The sequence below is a fragment of the Harpia harpyja genome, chromosome Z (genome assembly GCF_026419915.1).
Source record: "Harpia harpyja isolate bHarHar1 chromosome Z, bHarHar1 primary haplotype, whole genome shotgun sequence".
Lineage (NCBI taxonomy): Eukaryota > Metazoa > Chordata > Aves > Accipitriformes > Accipitridae > Harpia > Harpia harpyja.
The window spans coordinates 12,325,666-12,340,794 of NC_068969.1; the positions used below are offsets into that span (position 1 = coordinate 12,325,666).

The 15,129-nt window shown below is 57.1% G+C and overlaps 1 protein-coding gene across 4 annotated transcripts in view; it reads left to right on the forward strand.

Annotated features, from left to right (window-relative positions):
* PLXNA1 (plexin A1) overlaps positions 1–15,129 on the forward strand; it is a 125,948-nt gene that overhangs the window by 45,470 nt on the left and 65,349 nt on the right. For all 4 annotated transcript variants that reach the window (XM_052777117.1, XM_052777116.1, XM_052777120.1 and 1 more), the window contains exons 4-8: positions 7,968–8,108; positions 10,274–10,374; positions 10,847–10,970; positions 13,086–13,239; positions 13,873–13,972. In XM_052777117.1, coding sequence (XP_052633077.1) covers positions 7,968–8,108; positions 10,274–10,374; positions 10,847–10,970; positions 13,086–13,239; positions 13,873–13,972 — 620 coding nt within the window. The remainder of the gene's footprint in view (positions 1–7,967; positions 8,109–10,273; positions 10,375–10,846; positions 10,971–13,085; positions 13,240–13,872; positions 13,973–15,129) is intronic.

A 15,129-nucleotide genomic window follows, 5' to 3' on the forward strand; every position in this document is an offset into this window, starting at 1 on the left:
CCCCCCCTGTGACCGCCTCAGCCCTGAGCGATGCTGATTGGGAAATAATTGCAATAATAATAGAGATATTTTGCTCCTGAGTGACTAGACGATACGAACCGGGCGCTGAGCCAGGAGAGTTTTGAAGGGCAAAGCTGGTAAATCAATGGCTCGAGACTGCCGGAGCAGCTTAGGGGGGACAGGGACGGGACCTGGGGCTTTGCTGGGGAGGGGAGCAGGGCAAGTGCCTTTACCTGTCCCATGCCGTGTGGCTCCCAACTGGGGTGGTGCTTGTAATTCCCTTCCCTTATTCATTGTCTCTGTCAGTCCCTCCTGCACCCGGGTTTGACTTTGGTGAAGGTGCTGCTCCTGTGCGGTGCTCTGGCACTCGCTTCCTCTTTCCAGCAGTTAGGTTTTGGTGCAGAAAGATTGTAGAGATTTTTCTGACAGTGTTTTAGTTCTGTCAAAATTGCTGGAATGGTGTGTTGGGCTGTACTTCCCTGTCCTGTTCATGGAGCAATGTGGGCAGACCTGGTCAGGGCAGGTTTTGGGAAGGTTTGCAGATGGTGGGTGTGGGGCCAGTCAGTGCCGTGCCGTGCCGTGCCATGCCGTGCCGTGCTGCACCACGTGGGCTGGTGCTGGTCTGGCCAGCTCTGCCGAGCCTGCTTGGTGTGGGGGAATGCTGCTCGTGTGGGTGGCTAAACAAGAGGAAAAGAAGGAAATGAGTTTGAGTGAAAGAAGAAGGCGGTTGAGGAGTTTTGGGGAAGGTGGTGCTGTGTTTTGGCATCCTGCTGGGCAGGGTCACCCCCCTGCCTCCCCCTCTCCCCAATCTCCTATGGCAAACCCCAGTGCCTTCACGCAGTTCCCACCCCACCTGCCTGGAGAGGTGCGGCGAGCGTGTCTGTCCTCAGACCACATGGCCAAGCTCGGGATACCGCCTGGGGATGTCGCACCTGCAATAATGTGCACTTCGAAACCAGTTATATGAACCGGTGTCATATCTGTCAGTGTCGGCGAGTCACTGGTATTTGTTGCTGTTATGAGCATTGGTTTAGATTAAGTATCTCCTTGTTTTTTGCTTTATTATACTGATATAATTGAAGTCCCAATATTCTTCAGCTCGGGGTGATGTCAGGCCCAGCACAAAAGTCTTGCTTGTATTCATCTTTATCAAGCGAATAGGTTTCACTGAGTGGAAATAGGCAGCTCAGCTCACCCCTTTCCCTTGGTGGGTTAGTGACGAGGCAGCATCATCCCAGCCCTGTGTGAGGGGCTGGCAAAACCTCCTCCCCACGGAGGAGGCCGGGAGGACAGCAGACACCTCTGCAGGGCCCTGGCGTGCTGGGTTCGAGCAGCAGGCAGCTGCCTGCCCATCTGGGAGGAGGCCTGTGTCTGATCCGCTGCCGGCTGGTGCATTCCTGCACGGGCAGCTGGCGGGGCCGGCAGGGAGGGTGGCCGGCCAGGGGAGCGGAGGTAGCCGGGGTGCTGGCAGCCAGCCCGCCCCGCATAGCTGGGATGTTTCTGCAGGGCCATCCTGTCCCCGGTCCCGGGTGCGAGCCCCTGGGAGATGCCTCCCCAAAGCTCTGCCTGTGCCCCTGCTGCCAGCTGCCCGTACCCTTCCGGCTGGGTGCGCGGCTCCTGGCCGGCGGCACAGAGCAGCTGTACGGTGAGCCCTGGTAAAGCGTGGCTCGGGGTCTCCTGGTGGCAATTTTCCTGATGCCTGAGCAAAACCAAAGGCGAATCCTCATCACCCAGGATGCCGAAGTCTGGTAACCTGCCATACGGTGGGAGGGAGCAGGAGCCACCGCCTTCTCCTGGCCGCCTCCCCGCTCTTGTCCCCCGGCATGCCGGTGTCCCCCTCTCCCGCAGTACCCAGCCCCCCGTCCCCACCAGCTGTGCCCCCCCGGGACAGACGGTGCCGTGGCCCTGCAGCTGCTACAGGCCCCGCATTTCTCTGGGCAGCCCCTGCACCTTCCTGGGTGGGGGTGGGAGGGGAGAGGAATGCGTGTCCCCCCGGAGCAGCTGATCTGGGAACCTCATTTTAAACCCCTCACCCTCCTTTGGAAACCGGAGAGGGGCATGCGGGCAGCAGCTGCTGGCGCTGCTGGTCCCCAGGGGATGGCTGGCTGGGGGAGGCATGTGGAGGGGCAGCCAATGTCCCTGTCCCCACGCCGCCTGCTGCCTCGGGGTGAGCCCAAGCTACGTGCCAGGAGGGGCCATGCAGGCTGGCACCCCAGGGAGGTCGCTGTCCCCAGCCAGCCCCCCTGGCTGGACACAGGGTCCTCCCTTTCTGGCTGTAGGCTTGTCTGCGCAGTGTTGTGTGACACCACCAGGCAGCTGCCACCTCCGCCCCGGGGTGGCTGGGCTGCACGGGTCCTCTATTGCCTCCAGGAGGTGGCATCGTGGTTTGGGGGGGGTCAGCTCTGCCAAGACCTGCTCCTCTCCTGGTTTTATTTGCTCTGTCCTGTGCCCTTTGGGTGGACGGTGCCAAAATCAAAGCAGAATGCTGGGGGTGTTAGCATGGCCCCGCTCCCACGGAGCGGGGATGCGCACCCACTGGTTTGGGTACAGGAGCCCGGGGCTTTGGTGGTGCCTAAGATGTGGGCACCAGTGGCATGGGGAGGGGAAGGTTTTGGTCCCAGGGCTGGGTCCTGCCCTCTGCACGTGTCAAAGCTTCTTCCTCCTCCCATCTTAGCGATGTGCTGCAGAGCTGCTCACCAGCAAGAGTATGGGGCAGGAGGGGACCAGGACACAGGCAAAGGTGGGACAGGGACCTCGATCCAGCATCCTCTCCTCACAGCCCTGTCTTGTCCCCCCCCTGCTCAGTCTCTGTCCCCGATGGACATTGCTGGGGCTGGGGGACTCTCCGCTTCCCCCAGCGAGTGTTGAGAGGGAAGCGGGGAGGCTTTGAAATGCACTCCTGTAAATAAGCCTTTCTTTCGTGTTGCCCGTCAGTGCTGCGCGAGCCCCGTGGAACTGGAAAGGGTCCCCGTGAAAAGGCTGCGGAGTGTGTTTCAGGCAGATAAGTCCCTGCCTTTGAAGTGTGGCAGGCGGGCAAAAGCACCCTCCTCTTGTAGCTGCTGCCAGCCACTGTGAATTAATCACAGCCCTGTACAGATAAGAGTACAAAGCCTGGCTGAGCACTTCTCCTGCCCGGAGGAGGGGTCTGCGGGGGACTGCTTGGGACCCAGGATGGGGGCTTGAGAGCCTGGAGGGGGTGAGATGGAGGGCTGGGGAGGGAGAGGGACTAGCTGTGGGGTGGTGAAGAGTCCTTTCTTCCTGGTGGTGGGCTTGAGGGGTGTCCCCTGCGGTGAGACTGGGTTCCTTGGGGACCCTCCACGTGTGCCCCCAAGCACATGGTTGTGGTCCCGTGGGGAGGCGGTGGCACACCCCAGCACCCCTCGGACCCCAGCCAGGCTCCTGCCGGCGTGTGTTAAATCCAAAAGCAGCCTTGGCATGTCTGCAGCTGCCTTCCCTCTCCGGCTGTGCTTCCTCCCTCTCCGCCTGGCGTCCCTGGCCCAGGCTGAGCTGTAAAGCCGCGTCCTCCACCGCCGTCCTCCTCTGGACCTGCTGCCAGCGCTGGGTGGCTGCCAGGTCACGGCTGCTGCCCTTCGTTCCTGTCATTGCCCGTCTTTCCAAAAGGCGGCCCTGGGGAGATGCTCCTCTCTGCCTTGTGCCCGTTGCTGGTGGCTGTAAGGACGTTGCGAGGTTTTCCCCTTGGCATTTTGGCGAGCGAGAGTCGGGCAGCGGTTATGGCAGTGGGGAGGTGCCTCCTCACCTGGACAAGCCTGGAGGGTGTCTTGCCAAGGGGAGCAAGCGTGCTGCAATGGAAGGAGCCGTCTCTCCTCTGATGTGTTGTCTCTGCCCTCCTGGTGCTTTCGCTTCCCCTTGCCTTTCATATGGGTTTTAGGTCCCAGCCTTGTCTTGTAGAGCTCCTCAGGGCAGTGGCTTTTCGCTAGCACTGGCTGTGGTGGGGCCCAGGCCCTGCAGAAGCTTCTAGATGCTCCAGCATCATGGTTTGTGAAGGAGAGCCGAGCTTTGGAGGGAGCATCGGGCTCGAGGCAGCAGCAGGACCGGCTGGTGCCGTTGTCTGGCTGTGACCCCGCACCACTGCATGCTTCTTAGCAAGGCAATGTGCTCTCCTCCAAAACCTGTATGGGATGGCAACTCCCTTCTCCAGCCAAGACAAGGCTACCCTCGAGGAACCCTCTCCGGGCCTCCTGGGGGAGGATTTTGCCTCTGCCCAGCCGGGGCGTGCTGTGCACCATCGCTCATTACACCGAGGTGCCCGGGGGTTGAAGCGCTGCACGCCGTCCTTTCCCTCATCGTTCCTTTGCCGGGGTTCTCCATGGCTGACCTAGGAGGTGAGGGACCTCTTGGTGAGGTGAGATGCCTTTGCATCTCCTGGCCTTCTGCTGCCTCCACTAGCCCGCTCGGCTTCTGGGGGACCAGGTCTTAAACCCTCCCCTCTTCAGAGTGAAGCTGTGCTGGGTGCTCGCCCCATGGGGTGGGCTCCTCGCTTGGGTGGGGGGGGCGTGTGCATGGGTTTCTGGCACAGCAGCCTCTGGGCTTGCTTTGAGATGATTCACCCCAGCAGGGAGCTTGTAATTTCTTGCCTCTGGTCTCCTCCATTTACTTAACGAGGCAGCAGCCCAACAAGCTGCCCCTCGCTCCTGCTTCTCCGCCTTGGCAAGATCCCAGGGTCCAGCCACCCCCGGGGCTCCTGCCAGCCCCTCGCAGGAGGCAGCGCTGCCGAGCCGCTGCCTGAAGCCAGCCCGAGGCAGGCAAGAGTGAGGGCAGGAATCCTGAGTGAGAAATTAGTGTGAGTAATTATTAGTATTGGGTAATTATATCAGCGTCAGGATGAGGAGAAAGGTTAATAGGTTTATTTATTTATTTATTTTTGGTAAATGTCTTTTCCCCCGGGTGGGAAGGCAGGCAGGGTAGGCAGGAAGGAGCGTGTTTCCGAGGGGGCTGCTCTGATTAAACCGCATCCTTTCCTCCTTCCCCTGCTCCCAGCTACCCTGCGGGTGTGGGGAGAGGGGGGAAAGTGGTCCCTCCTAGAGTCTCTAAGAGATGGGAAGCACCTCGTGCATCCCGTGTGCTTCTCCGCCGTGTTATGGTGCAAAGAGCCCGTCCCTTTCCCGCCAGCCAGGATGGGTAGGTTCCCGTTGGGCTAATCCAGCTAGAAGGGCCCTGATGCCGGGTTCCCACCTCTGCCCCTACGGCAGCGGGCACTGTGGGCAGTCGGGTCCTCCTGGCATGGGATGACGTTGGGGTCTACCTGCTGGTGATCTCCTTGTGGTGGGGAGGAGTGGCAGGATGGGTTCACCTACTACGAGCTAACTCAGAAACCCCCTCCGTGCCCCACCTTTTGGCCAACCAGAAAACAACTTGATTGGCAGGTCTTCCAAATTTCATTTTCCTGAATCCCAGACCCGCTTATAGAGCATCCTTAGCGGGAGGAGAGGTGCCAGAGAGAAGGGTTCCCACATGTGCATGCCTGGGGTGGCCCCGTGCCCCCCCAGCAGAGCACCCTGACACGTGGCAGGCTGGGCTTCAGCCACGTTTGACTACTGAGAATATTTTTAGGTTCTTCCTGGAGCCTCAAATTAACTGGAAGTGCTTCACGTCTGTTGTTTTTTTTAATACATCTCTTTCTCTTTCCCAGCACTGTGCAGTGCAATAATGTAATGGGGAAATTACCCCGCTAGTTAAAAATTACTGCCAGCGCGACATCCAGCCATAGATCTATTTTAGAACCAGGGTAAAACTATATCGATTCTTCTGTGCCGCAACTGCGGCCCATAAAAGGGTTGGAAAGGTGCGTTTGTCACGTTGCCGTAGTGAGGGGAAAGACGGTGCCTTGCTGGGGAGGGGCGATGCTCCCCTTTACCCTCCTCTGGAGAGCTGGCTTGGACAGGACTTTGTAGGGGAGAAGCTGAGAGCCAGGAGGGGAGTGACCCACAAGGGGATGCGAGGAGGCAGGGTGGGGCTCTGGGGGTGATGCTGGGTACCACTGAGCAAGGGGTACCGCAGGGCAGGGGCTGCCATGTGGCCCTGTACCACCGGTGTCTGGGGCTTGACCTCCTCTGATGTTTGGAGTAGGAGCAAATGTGGTCCTGGACCTGGGCAGAAAGACCCCCCCGAAAAGGGCAGGCAGAGGCTTTAGGACGAGCTTTCAGCATCTCTGGGTTCCCCGGCACACAGTGGTACCCAGGGTGGGGGTGATGGGGCACACAGCCTGTGTAGGGGTCTGGCGGAGGATGCTGAGAAGGCAGGTAAGTACCAGGACCAGTTTGGGTTATGGCAAAGGCTCTTCAGTCCTGTGGCAGGACGTATGGGGGGGTTTTGGCTGTGTCGTGGGCTCCCAAGAGTTACCCTGGCCCTGCATGCCCAGTTGCCATGTACCCCTGGGGAGAGGGCGGCCCCTTTGCTCACTGCTGTGCAGGACTCACGCTCTCTGGTTGCTCAGGGGTCTCTTTCTTAATTAAATACATTTGTTTTGTAAAACTGCCTAAAAATAATCCGGGGCTGGTGCATGCAGGAGGCTGGCGGTGAATCAAAGGCGCCGCTCTAATTAAACGGGCCCCAGTTTGTTTGTGAGCCGCATACATTTCCATGCTAATCAGCTGCACACCGGGATCCTGCTTTCCCAGTCCGTATCTTCCTGATTGGGAACTATGCAAATGCCAGTGGCGATTTATTGCAGGAGGGCGACGAGGTGGCCGGGATGCTGGGGCAGCTGCTGTGGGGGGCACAAGGGCTTGGGCATGGCTGTGCTGGGCCATAGGAGTGGGTGCGATGATCAGGGCAGGGCTGTGGGATGCATTTTTGGGGGTGCTTCAAAGCAGTGGATTTGGCCCCGTGCAGTGGGGGGGATCCTGAGTCCTGTGGCTGGGGGTGCTGGACTGGCTCCCTACATGTGCTGGCAGCAGCGTGGAGCCGATCCTGGGCACCGTTTGCTCCGTCTCGCTGGGCACGCTGCTTCTCCACCTGCCGCTGGGTTTTTTGCAGGATGCATTGCTGGCGTGACCCCCATCCCATCCCATCCCATCCCATCCCATGGGAGCAGACCAGACCCACTGAGCCATTTCTCCAGCACCCTCCCTTGAGGCTGCCCTGTGCTGGGGGACTGCCCGAGTCTGGGGGTATCGCAAGTGATAGCATTAGCAGGAAGCATCTCTTGCTCATGGAGGTGGCAATCAGGTTATGGCAAGTAGCACAGCTGAGTTTAGCCCCTGCTTGGTGGGTGCCTCCAGCCCCGTGGTGCCTCCTGATGTGGTTATTGCTGGTACAGCCAGAAACCAGTGTACTTAGGAAGAGCTTTAACATAATAGTGAGCTGTAAGGGGATTAAAGCCTTTGCCACGTTCCTGCTCAGGGAACAAAGGCGCTTTCTGAACCTCTGTTGACCCCCAGCTTCCTTGAGACCCTCTTGACTTCCCTGGTCACGAGCCCAAGCATTTTCTCTGATGGATGGGGAGATGTGAGCCCTGCCTGCATGAGCTGCAGCATCCCGCCCGGCCGAGGCTTGGTGCTGTGCGGTGTGGAAGCTGCTTTCAGTACTGCTGCGGCAAGATGGGGTTTGATGCTTTGCTGCAAGCTGGGGGCTCGTCTGTGCCGTGCTGCAAGTTGGAGGGGCTTTGGGGCTGAGTAGCAGTGGGGGAAGCAGGGCAGCACGTAGAGGGGTGCAGCGTGAGAATCACGGATGTGGCTTCCCTCCCTGGAGAGAGGTGAACACCATCAGCATTAACATGGTACAAATGCAAAAAAGGGAAGAAAACGTTGCAGTTTGGCCTTCTGGAAAGGGTCGGGATGTTTGCAGAGCAGCTGCTACTTTGATGTGCTGCAGTGGCTGTGGCGTGGCCACGCCGGTATGGGACGGAGGGGCGGCATCCCTAACGCGGCACATTCCCCATCCCACTCCCTGGGTGGGGGCTGAGGTGCACGTGGGACTTTGCTCATCCCTCCTTGCTCTCCCTGCAGATCCTGGTGGACTTGCCGGCCGAGAGGAAGCACCAAGCGCTGCAGTATGAGAACGTCGTGGCCCATGAGGGCAGCTCCATCCTGCGAGACCTGGTGCTGAGTCCTGACCGCCAGCACATCTACGCCATGACCGAGAAACAGGTAAGGGGAGGGGACGGCAGCCCCTCTGCTCTCCTGACTCGGCAGCCCACATTGCTGCCCCAGCCTGCGGTCCCATGTGCTGGGAAACCTTTCGGGTGTCTCCCCGGTGGGGTCTGGCCTTTGTTTCCTGGGGTCAGGGCTGCCTGGGGACTCCTGTCCCAGGGCAGGGAGGCAGCTCCTCCCTTCTCTCTGCAAAAACACTGCCCCGAGGCACTGACTCTGGCCCTGCTGCTCCTCTCCTCGCTGGGGCCGTGCCCCAGGCATTAATTGTTAGCAGCAGCTGCTTGAAATCCCCATGGTCCCCGGGGACCAAGGGCTTCCTGACCCTTCCTTGCTGCCAGGGGCTGGCCATAAACCTCCTCCCTGTTCTGGCCATCTCCTCCTGAGCAGGGTTTTTGCAGGGTAGCAGAAGGTCCTTGCTCCAAATGGGTTTTTCTCCTCTGGGGTGGCTGCTTTTGCATCTTGGGGTGGAGGGGACATGGGGCTGGTGTGTCCCCAGGCCCTGGCATGTACCCCTTGGTCCCTGCCTCTGCTCACGCTGAGCCAACCGGAGGCACAGACCTGATCCGTATCCAGTGCTGCCGTCCTGGCAGTGCGATCGGGGCTCACGATAGGAAGGTTTGGTTGGCTTTGTGAGTGTCTGCATGATCCCCGACCTGTGCGTGAGCTTGTTGGTGCAAGTTCATCCATCCACGGCCTTCACTGGAGCAGGTAAAGCAGGTTCACGCCATGGTGGTGGCACTTTTTGGATCCCTGTCAGCGGGGATGCATGCCATGCCCAGTGGGGTGACACGGGGTGGCCGTGCTGGGACATGGTGTGCCTGTATCTTGCAGCATCTCCGCTTCTCTGCCCAGCAGAGGTGTCTGTGAGCGGGACCGCAGCAGAGCTCGGAGCATAACAGGTCTCCTGGCTGCCAGCCCGGGGGCTTGGGAGGGGGAAGGATGCTGGAGTAGGGCCGTGCGTTTGTCTAGACAGCCCCGTGGGGACAGCAGAACCCTTTCCCGCCTCCTCCCAGTGCCTGTCTCTGGTTTCTGCTCCCCTGCAGGAAATCTGCAGCTTTCCAGGCGAGGCAGAAACTGCGTTGGGGCTCGTCCGTGCAGCTGTCCTGGGCCGTGTTTCTGTCGCTGGCTGTGTTTCTGTCCCAGCCCTGGCTCAGCTAAGCCTCTGCTCTGTGGGGGAGGTGTTGGAGATGTGGATGCCGGGGGGGCGGTTATGCTGACCCGGACTGGGGATCTCCTCAGGGACCACCACGGTTGCTGGGAGCTGGCACATGCCTGCGCGGGCTCTGCCTGGGGGGGACCTGCTGCCGGCCCCCTCACCACCGCCTGCCTGAAGCAATGTTAGGGACAAACAAATGGGAACGCTACAGGTATCCTCATCGGTATGCAAACCGAAGGGTACTGTTTAGCCAGCCTTATCCCAGCCCTGTAGGCATCACGCTGAGCCCATGCCCTGCTGGGCTGGGAGGAGGGAGAGCACCCCGGGTTTAGCCTTTGATAGAGAAGTTTGCAAATTTTAATTAACGAGCAAGTCCTGCCCTATGGGAGCAGTGGGGAAACTGAGGCACGAGTGCGGCAGGTGTGGGCAGCTGCTCGGTGCTACCGGCTCCTCGCAGCAGGCGAGCAGGCAGCTCCCTGCACCCCCTCCCCGTCCCCCCTCTTCTCCTCCCCTCTCCTTAATAAAACCCGCTCTCTTCCCTACTACAGCTTGGTGTTATCAGAGTGCTGGTGGAAAGTAATTAAATGAACAGTTGTAACAGAGCTCGGAGGGCTAGGAGAATGAGGGGATTTTAATCAAATCTGGAGGAGCAATTAATAAAGGACTGGTAACCCTTCCAGAGCAGGGCTGCAGCAGCTGTGGGGTGCCTGGCCAGCGCGGGGCTGAGCCGGCACAGCCTGCTCCTGCAACCCCGCAAAGATGTAATGGTGGAAGGAGCTTGATTGGGGTAAAAGCCTCCCTGGGGTGGAAATGTTGCCTGCAAATGTGCTTCCCGGGAGAGAAGTGGGTGATTGTGGGGGCTCAGCCTGCTCCCTGCTGCTGCCTCCTCTCTAACGGGGCGGGAGCCGTGGGCCAGCGTGAGTCCCATCTCTGGTGGAGTCTAGGCATGGACACAGCAGAGAAACACACGGCCTGTCCCCCTTCACTCCCTGCCTGTTCCCCACAGGTGACACGGGTGCCGGTGGAGAGCTGCGAGCAGTACGAGAGCTGTGAGCTGTGCCTGGGCTCCCGGGACCCCCACTGCGGCTGGTGTGTCCTCCACAACATGTAAGTACTGCAGGCTCGGCCCCAGAGCCACGCCAGCAAACCATGGTTTGCAAACCATGTCCGTCCCCACCGCTGGTCTCCTTAGGGATAGATCTCCTGGACTTCAGTTCTGAACCGCGGAGGGGATGGAGTGGTGCAAGGGGTCTGTCATCCCTTCCCACGGTACCCGGGCAGTGCTCACGAGCACCCATGTGTGGCGCAGCCACCGGCAGGGCCCCTTTAATCCTGCCCACAGGCTCCCGGGTTCTGCATCCTTGTGCCAATAAGAAAAGCTGAACATAAAAGACCCCAGAAGTCCCCAGTGCTGACACCACGGGAAAGCAGAGCTCCCATACGGGGCCTCAGGCATCCGAGGTCCCTAGCTGGGCATCACCTCCATGCCAAAGGGTCTGTTTGCCATGGCGTCAGCCCAGAGCCACGCAGGACCCTGGGGGATTCTCCTCCTCACCGTGGTGGTTTCATCCCCCTCCAGATGCTCGCGCAAGGACCGGTGTGAGCGGGCGGACGAGCCCCAGCGCTTCGCCTCCGACCTGCGGCAGTGCGTCCAGCTCACCGTCCAGCCGAAGAACATCTCGGTCACCATGTCGGAGGTCCCGGTAAGGCACCTCTGCTGCCTGTGGACCCCTGCCAGCCACCTCCTGACCCTCTGGAGGCAACGGCTGCGAATGTGGCTATTAAAAATAAGTAATGAGTATATGACAAAGGGGGAGAAAGGGGAAGAGAGATCCGAGACAAATAAAACATAGCGAAGTGCAGGGCATTGACTAGGGCTGGCCTATTGATGGAGATAATAAACCAGTTGATGATTATTCAGAACAGACATAACCGAGCAATAAATACTTCTCCATAATACAAACACCAACATCAGAGATGCCATTCATAGGCCAGCGATCTATCTAGCTCAATAGCCTGTCTCTGACCCTGGCCTGCAGTAGATATTTTGGGATGAGACTTCGATGCACAACTCGCTGCTCTCTCTGTGCAGACAGAAAGGATGATGGACTTCCCTGAAGTATTTTCCAGGCCATTAGCACTGTGAAGAGAATACGAAACAGCATATACTAGCAATAAAGTTTTGAAAACTGCCATGTCTGGATATCTGGCACTCAGGAGTCCTAAAAGAATTGGCCAAGGAGTTCCGTGGCCTGCGGCTATTTGTAATGATATGACTTTGTGATAAATAAATGAATGTTGAGAAAAGCCCCGGAAACAGGAAAGGTGCTTGTTTTTTTGCCCAGATGCAGAAAGGACCAAATGGTCAGAGGCTTCTCAGTTTGACGTCAGGTTTAGAAAAACTGAAGGAAAAAAACTGGTGCAGGATTCAACTGATAAAGATTTAAGGATGGGAATATAATTAATGCCAGTCAACATGGTTTTATGTCAAACAAACCACATTTTGTTTTTCGATGAAATTATGACTTGAATTAGAAGAGGGACTGCGGGGATGTGATGTCTTTAGGCTTCTACAAGGCATTTGACTTGGTACAACACAACGTTCTGATGAAAAATTAGCATTATACAATATTGATAAAGCACATGTTAAGTGGATTAAGAACTGGCTCTGTGACAGATCTCAAAAAGTCCTTGTCAGACGGGAATTGTCACCGGATGGAAACAGTTTGGAAAGTGCTTCTGCAGGGGCTAACATTCATTGGTAACGTGGAGATAAATGCGAGATGGCTGCAGATGGGACCCGCTGGGACTGAGGGGGTGGCACGGGGTGAGATTTCCTTCAGAGCAGTTGGGTTTGAGTGGTGCTGGTCTAGCAGGGAAATTGGGGTTTGATATTGCCAAGTCTAAAGTTAGACATGGAGGGAGAAGACGGGCATTCGCCCAGCATCCTCGAAAGTGGTGCTGGGGCTGAGCCCTCACTGTGGGGCTCTTGATGCTCCTTGGGCGAAGCCAGGAGCTGGGCAGTGTTTTCACCTCTCGTGTGGTTATCTCCCTGACCGATGGCAGGATGCTGTGCAGAGATCTGGTGTCGTTGACATGGGGATGCTGCGCTCGGGCTGGAGTCCAGCTTTTAAAGGGAGAGGCCGAAAACCTCCCATAAACATCATGTAAATGAGTTGAAGGCTGGAGAAAATGCCTTGCAGTGAGAGACTTCCAGAGCTCAATCTGCTTAGCTTATCAAAAAGAAGATTAAGAGGTGACTTGATTACAGAGTATAAGTGCCTTTACAAGGAGCAAATATCAGGGACTAAAGGGCTTTTTAATCTATCAAGGAAAGGCATAACAAGAACTAATGGCTGGAAGCTGTGAAAAATTCAAATTAGAAATAAGGCAAGCGTTTTGTAAAGTGAGAAGTGCTGACCCTGGGAATGACTTTGCGAAGGAATAGGTGGATTCCTCCCCTCCTCAGCTCTGCCGGAGTGGATGCCTTTCCGCGAAACACTCTAGCCCCAACGCTGTGCTTTGTCTCTGTAGAGAGGTGAGGTGTAACGGCTTATGGTATGGTGAGGGCAGAGGATGGGAGGCTGTGAGTCATTCTGTCTTTTAACCCATTTAAATCTGCGCTCCTTGCTTGAGCAGGGAGGTCCATGGATGGAGCTCACTTGCAAAAGCCTGGAGCAGGTCTCCTCACCACGTGTGGGTGGCAGAGGAGGGATTGCACCCCTGGTCTTTTCTGCTGGCTGGACTTACACATAGCCGACACAGAGGAGTCTTTTTTGCTAGTTTTCTGTGTTGATGCTCTTGCCTCTCTTCCCCAGCTGGTCCTGCAGGCCTGGAACGTCCCAGACCTCTCAGCGGGAGTCAACTGCTCCTTCGAAGACTTCACCGAGTCCGAGAGCCGCATTGAAGATGGGAAGATTTACTGCAGCTCTCCCTCTGCCAAGGACGTCATCCCCATCACCAGGGGCCGAGGTGAGCTTGTGCCTCGGGGCGGGAAGAAACCCCGAGACAAACCTTGTCCCACTTGTTGCCCTACAGGCAGATCCAGAGGAGGAGAGTCCTCCTGTGACAGCACTCACTGGCCCCTGAGCAGGACCCGAGTTGGGTTCTCGGGGTGTAGGAGAAGGACATTGCTGCTCATGGGCGACTGGTCCTTGGTCTCCTCCAAGCCATGAGCACAGCTACTTGCTGACACTGTAGTTGTCTGCGTGCCAGTCCTGGGCACCCTACCCTTGTTCCCACCTATGGGCCATTCCTGGGCAGATATCCTGTAGGTGGCCGTGGGCTCTAGGACATTCTGCTGACCCCAGAACTGTTAAGCTCCCCTTCAGTACCACCGGTACAACCCAAGGCACCTGCCTCCATGCCAGCAGATTTCAGTTAACTGGAGGGGCTCAGAGCTGTACTTGGGCTCTGCTGGCCTGTTTGGTGGCTGAGTGGGGGCGGGTGAACACTCTTTTTATTGCCAAATTTGGGGGATTTTGTTAGTTAACTGGGCTGAGTGGTCATGCCAAGCTCCCTCCAGCCCATCACAAGCCTTGGGCTGAATGCTGGGCTGTGCACTATGTCCTTTCTGATGCCTTTTTCTGCCTGGGTCTCTCCCAGGGGACAAGCGAGTGGTGAAGCTCTACCTGAAATCGAAGGAGACGGGGAAGAAGTTTGCCTCTGTGGATTTTGTTTTCTACAACTGCAGCGTCCATCAGTCGTAAGTGGCCTGCGCTTTGCGAGCATGCTCTGGGAACAGATTGGTGGGATAATGTGAGACTGGGAGAGAGATCTCAGCTTTGTGGGTGCTGATCTTGCAAGAGGAAAGGGCAGTTGAGTACAGTGGTGTTTGCAGTGAAAAACCTCCTTTTGCTCTTGTAAACTGGGACAGCTGACCAGAGTACCCACAGTTGGTTTGGGCGTGTGGGAATGTGTAGCATCAGGGCAGAACCTCACTTAAAAACAGGGCTTTAGGTTTGGCAAAGCTTTGGAAGAAAAAGCGAGTTTACTGCATTGCAGACTGTAGCAATCCATGTGACTGAAAATGCCAAGCATCTTGTTATTCCTGGAAACAGTTAATAGGAGTGACTTGGCGATGCAAAAGGAGAAGCCTGTGTTTTCCTGCGACTGTACCTGCTTCCCAGGCTTGCTGGAGAGTGAGCTGGAAAGTTACAGCAACATGAGATGGAACATGCTGCATGTCCTGGGGCATTTACCCAAGAATTTCCTAACTGGAAGTAATTGTGAATTTGCTTTCTTGTCAGGCTGCCGTGAAATCTACTCCACATACGGGTTTTTAGGCAGTTTGATATATGCATGTGATAAAATAGAGGAGGTGTGGATTATTGATGTGCTGTCTAAGCAGGGTGCCTAAAGCCTCTAACAGCGAGCTCCTGATGAGGAGCTGTGGACCGTGTGCTTGAGTGGTGGGGAGATGGCTCTGCTGTGGGAACATCTCGGAGGAGATGCTGGGGTGTGTTTGGGCAAAGAATTCGGAGCTCAAGAATGCAAGCGATTTCATTACCCTGCCAGAAACCTCCCATGGATGGTGGCCTCCGGCTGATCAGTAATTATAGATAAGCAAATGCAGAGTGATCTCTTTTGGATGGCTTTTTGCAAAGTGTCTAGCCTGGCTTGGGAGGCTCTGCTGCAGGTTGCTCCTCCAAAGCCCATTTGGGTTTTCCACGTTGATCAGGGAAAAGCAGGTGAGATGCGGGTGCCCCGGCTGGGTACCTGCAGTGAGCTCCAAGGGGGATGCATCAGAGGAGAGCCCCTGCAAACCTTGTACATCACAGGGATTTCTGCCCTGCCCACTCTGCACAGGGAGCAGTTCTCAGCTCCTGGGAGTGCTGTGCCAGCGACGGAGGAGAAAGTTTG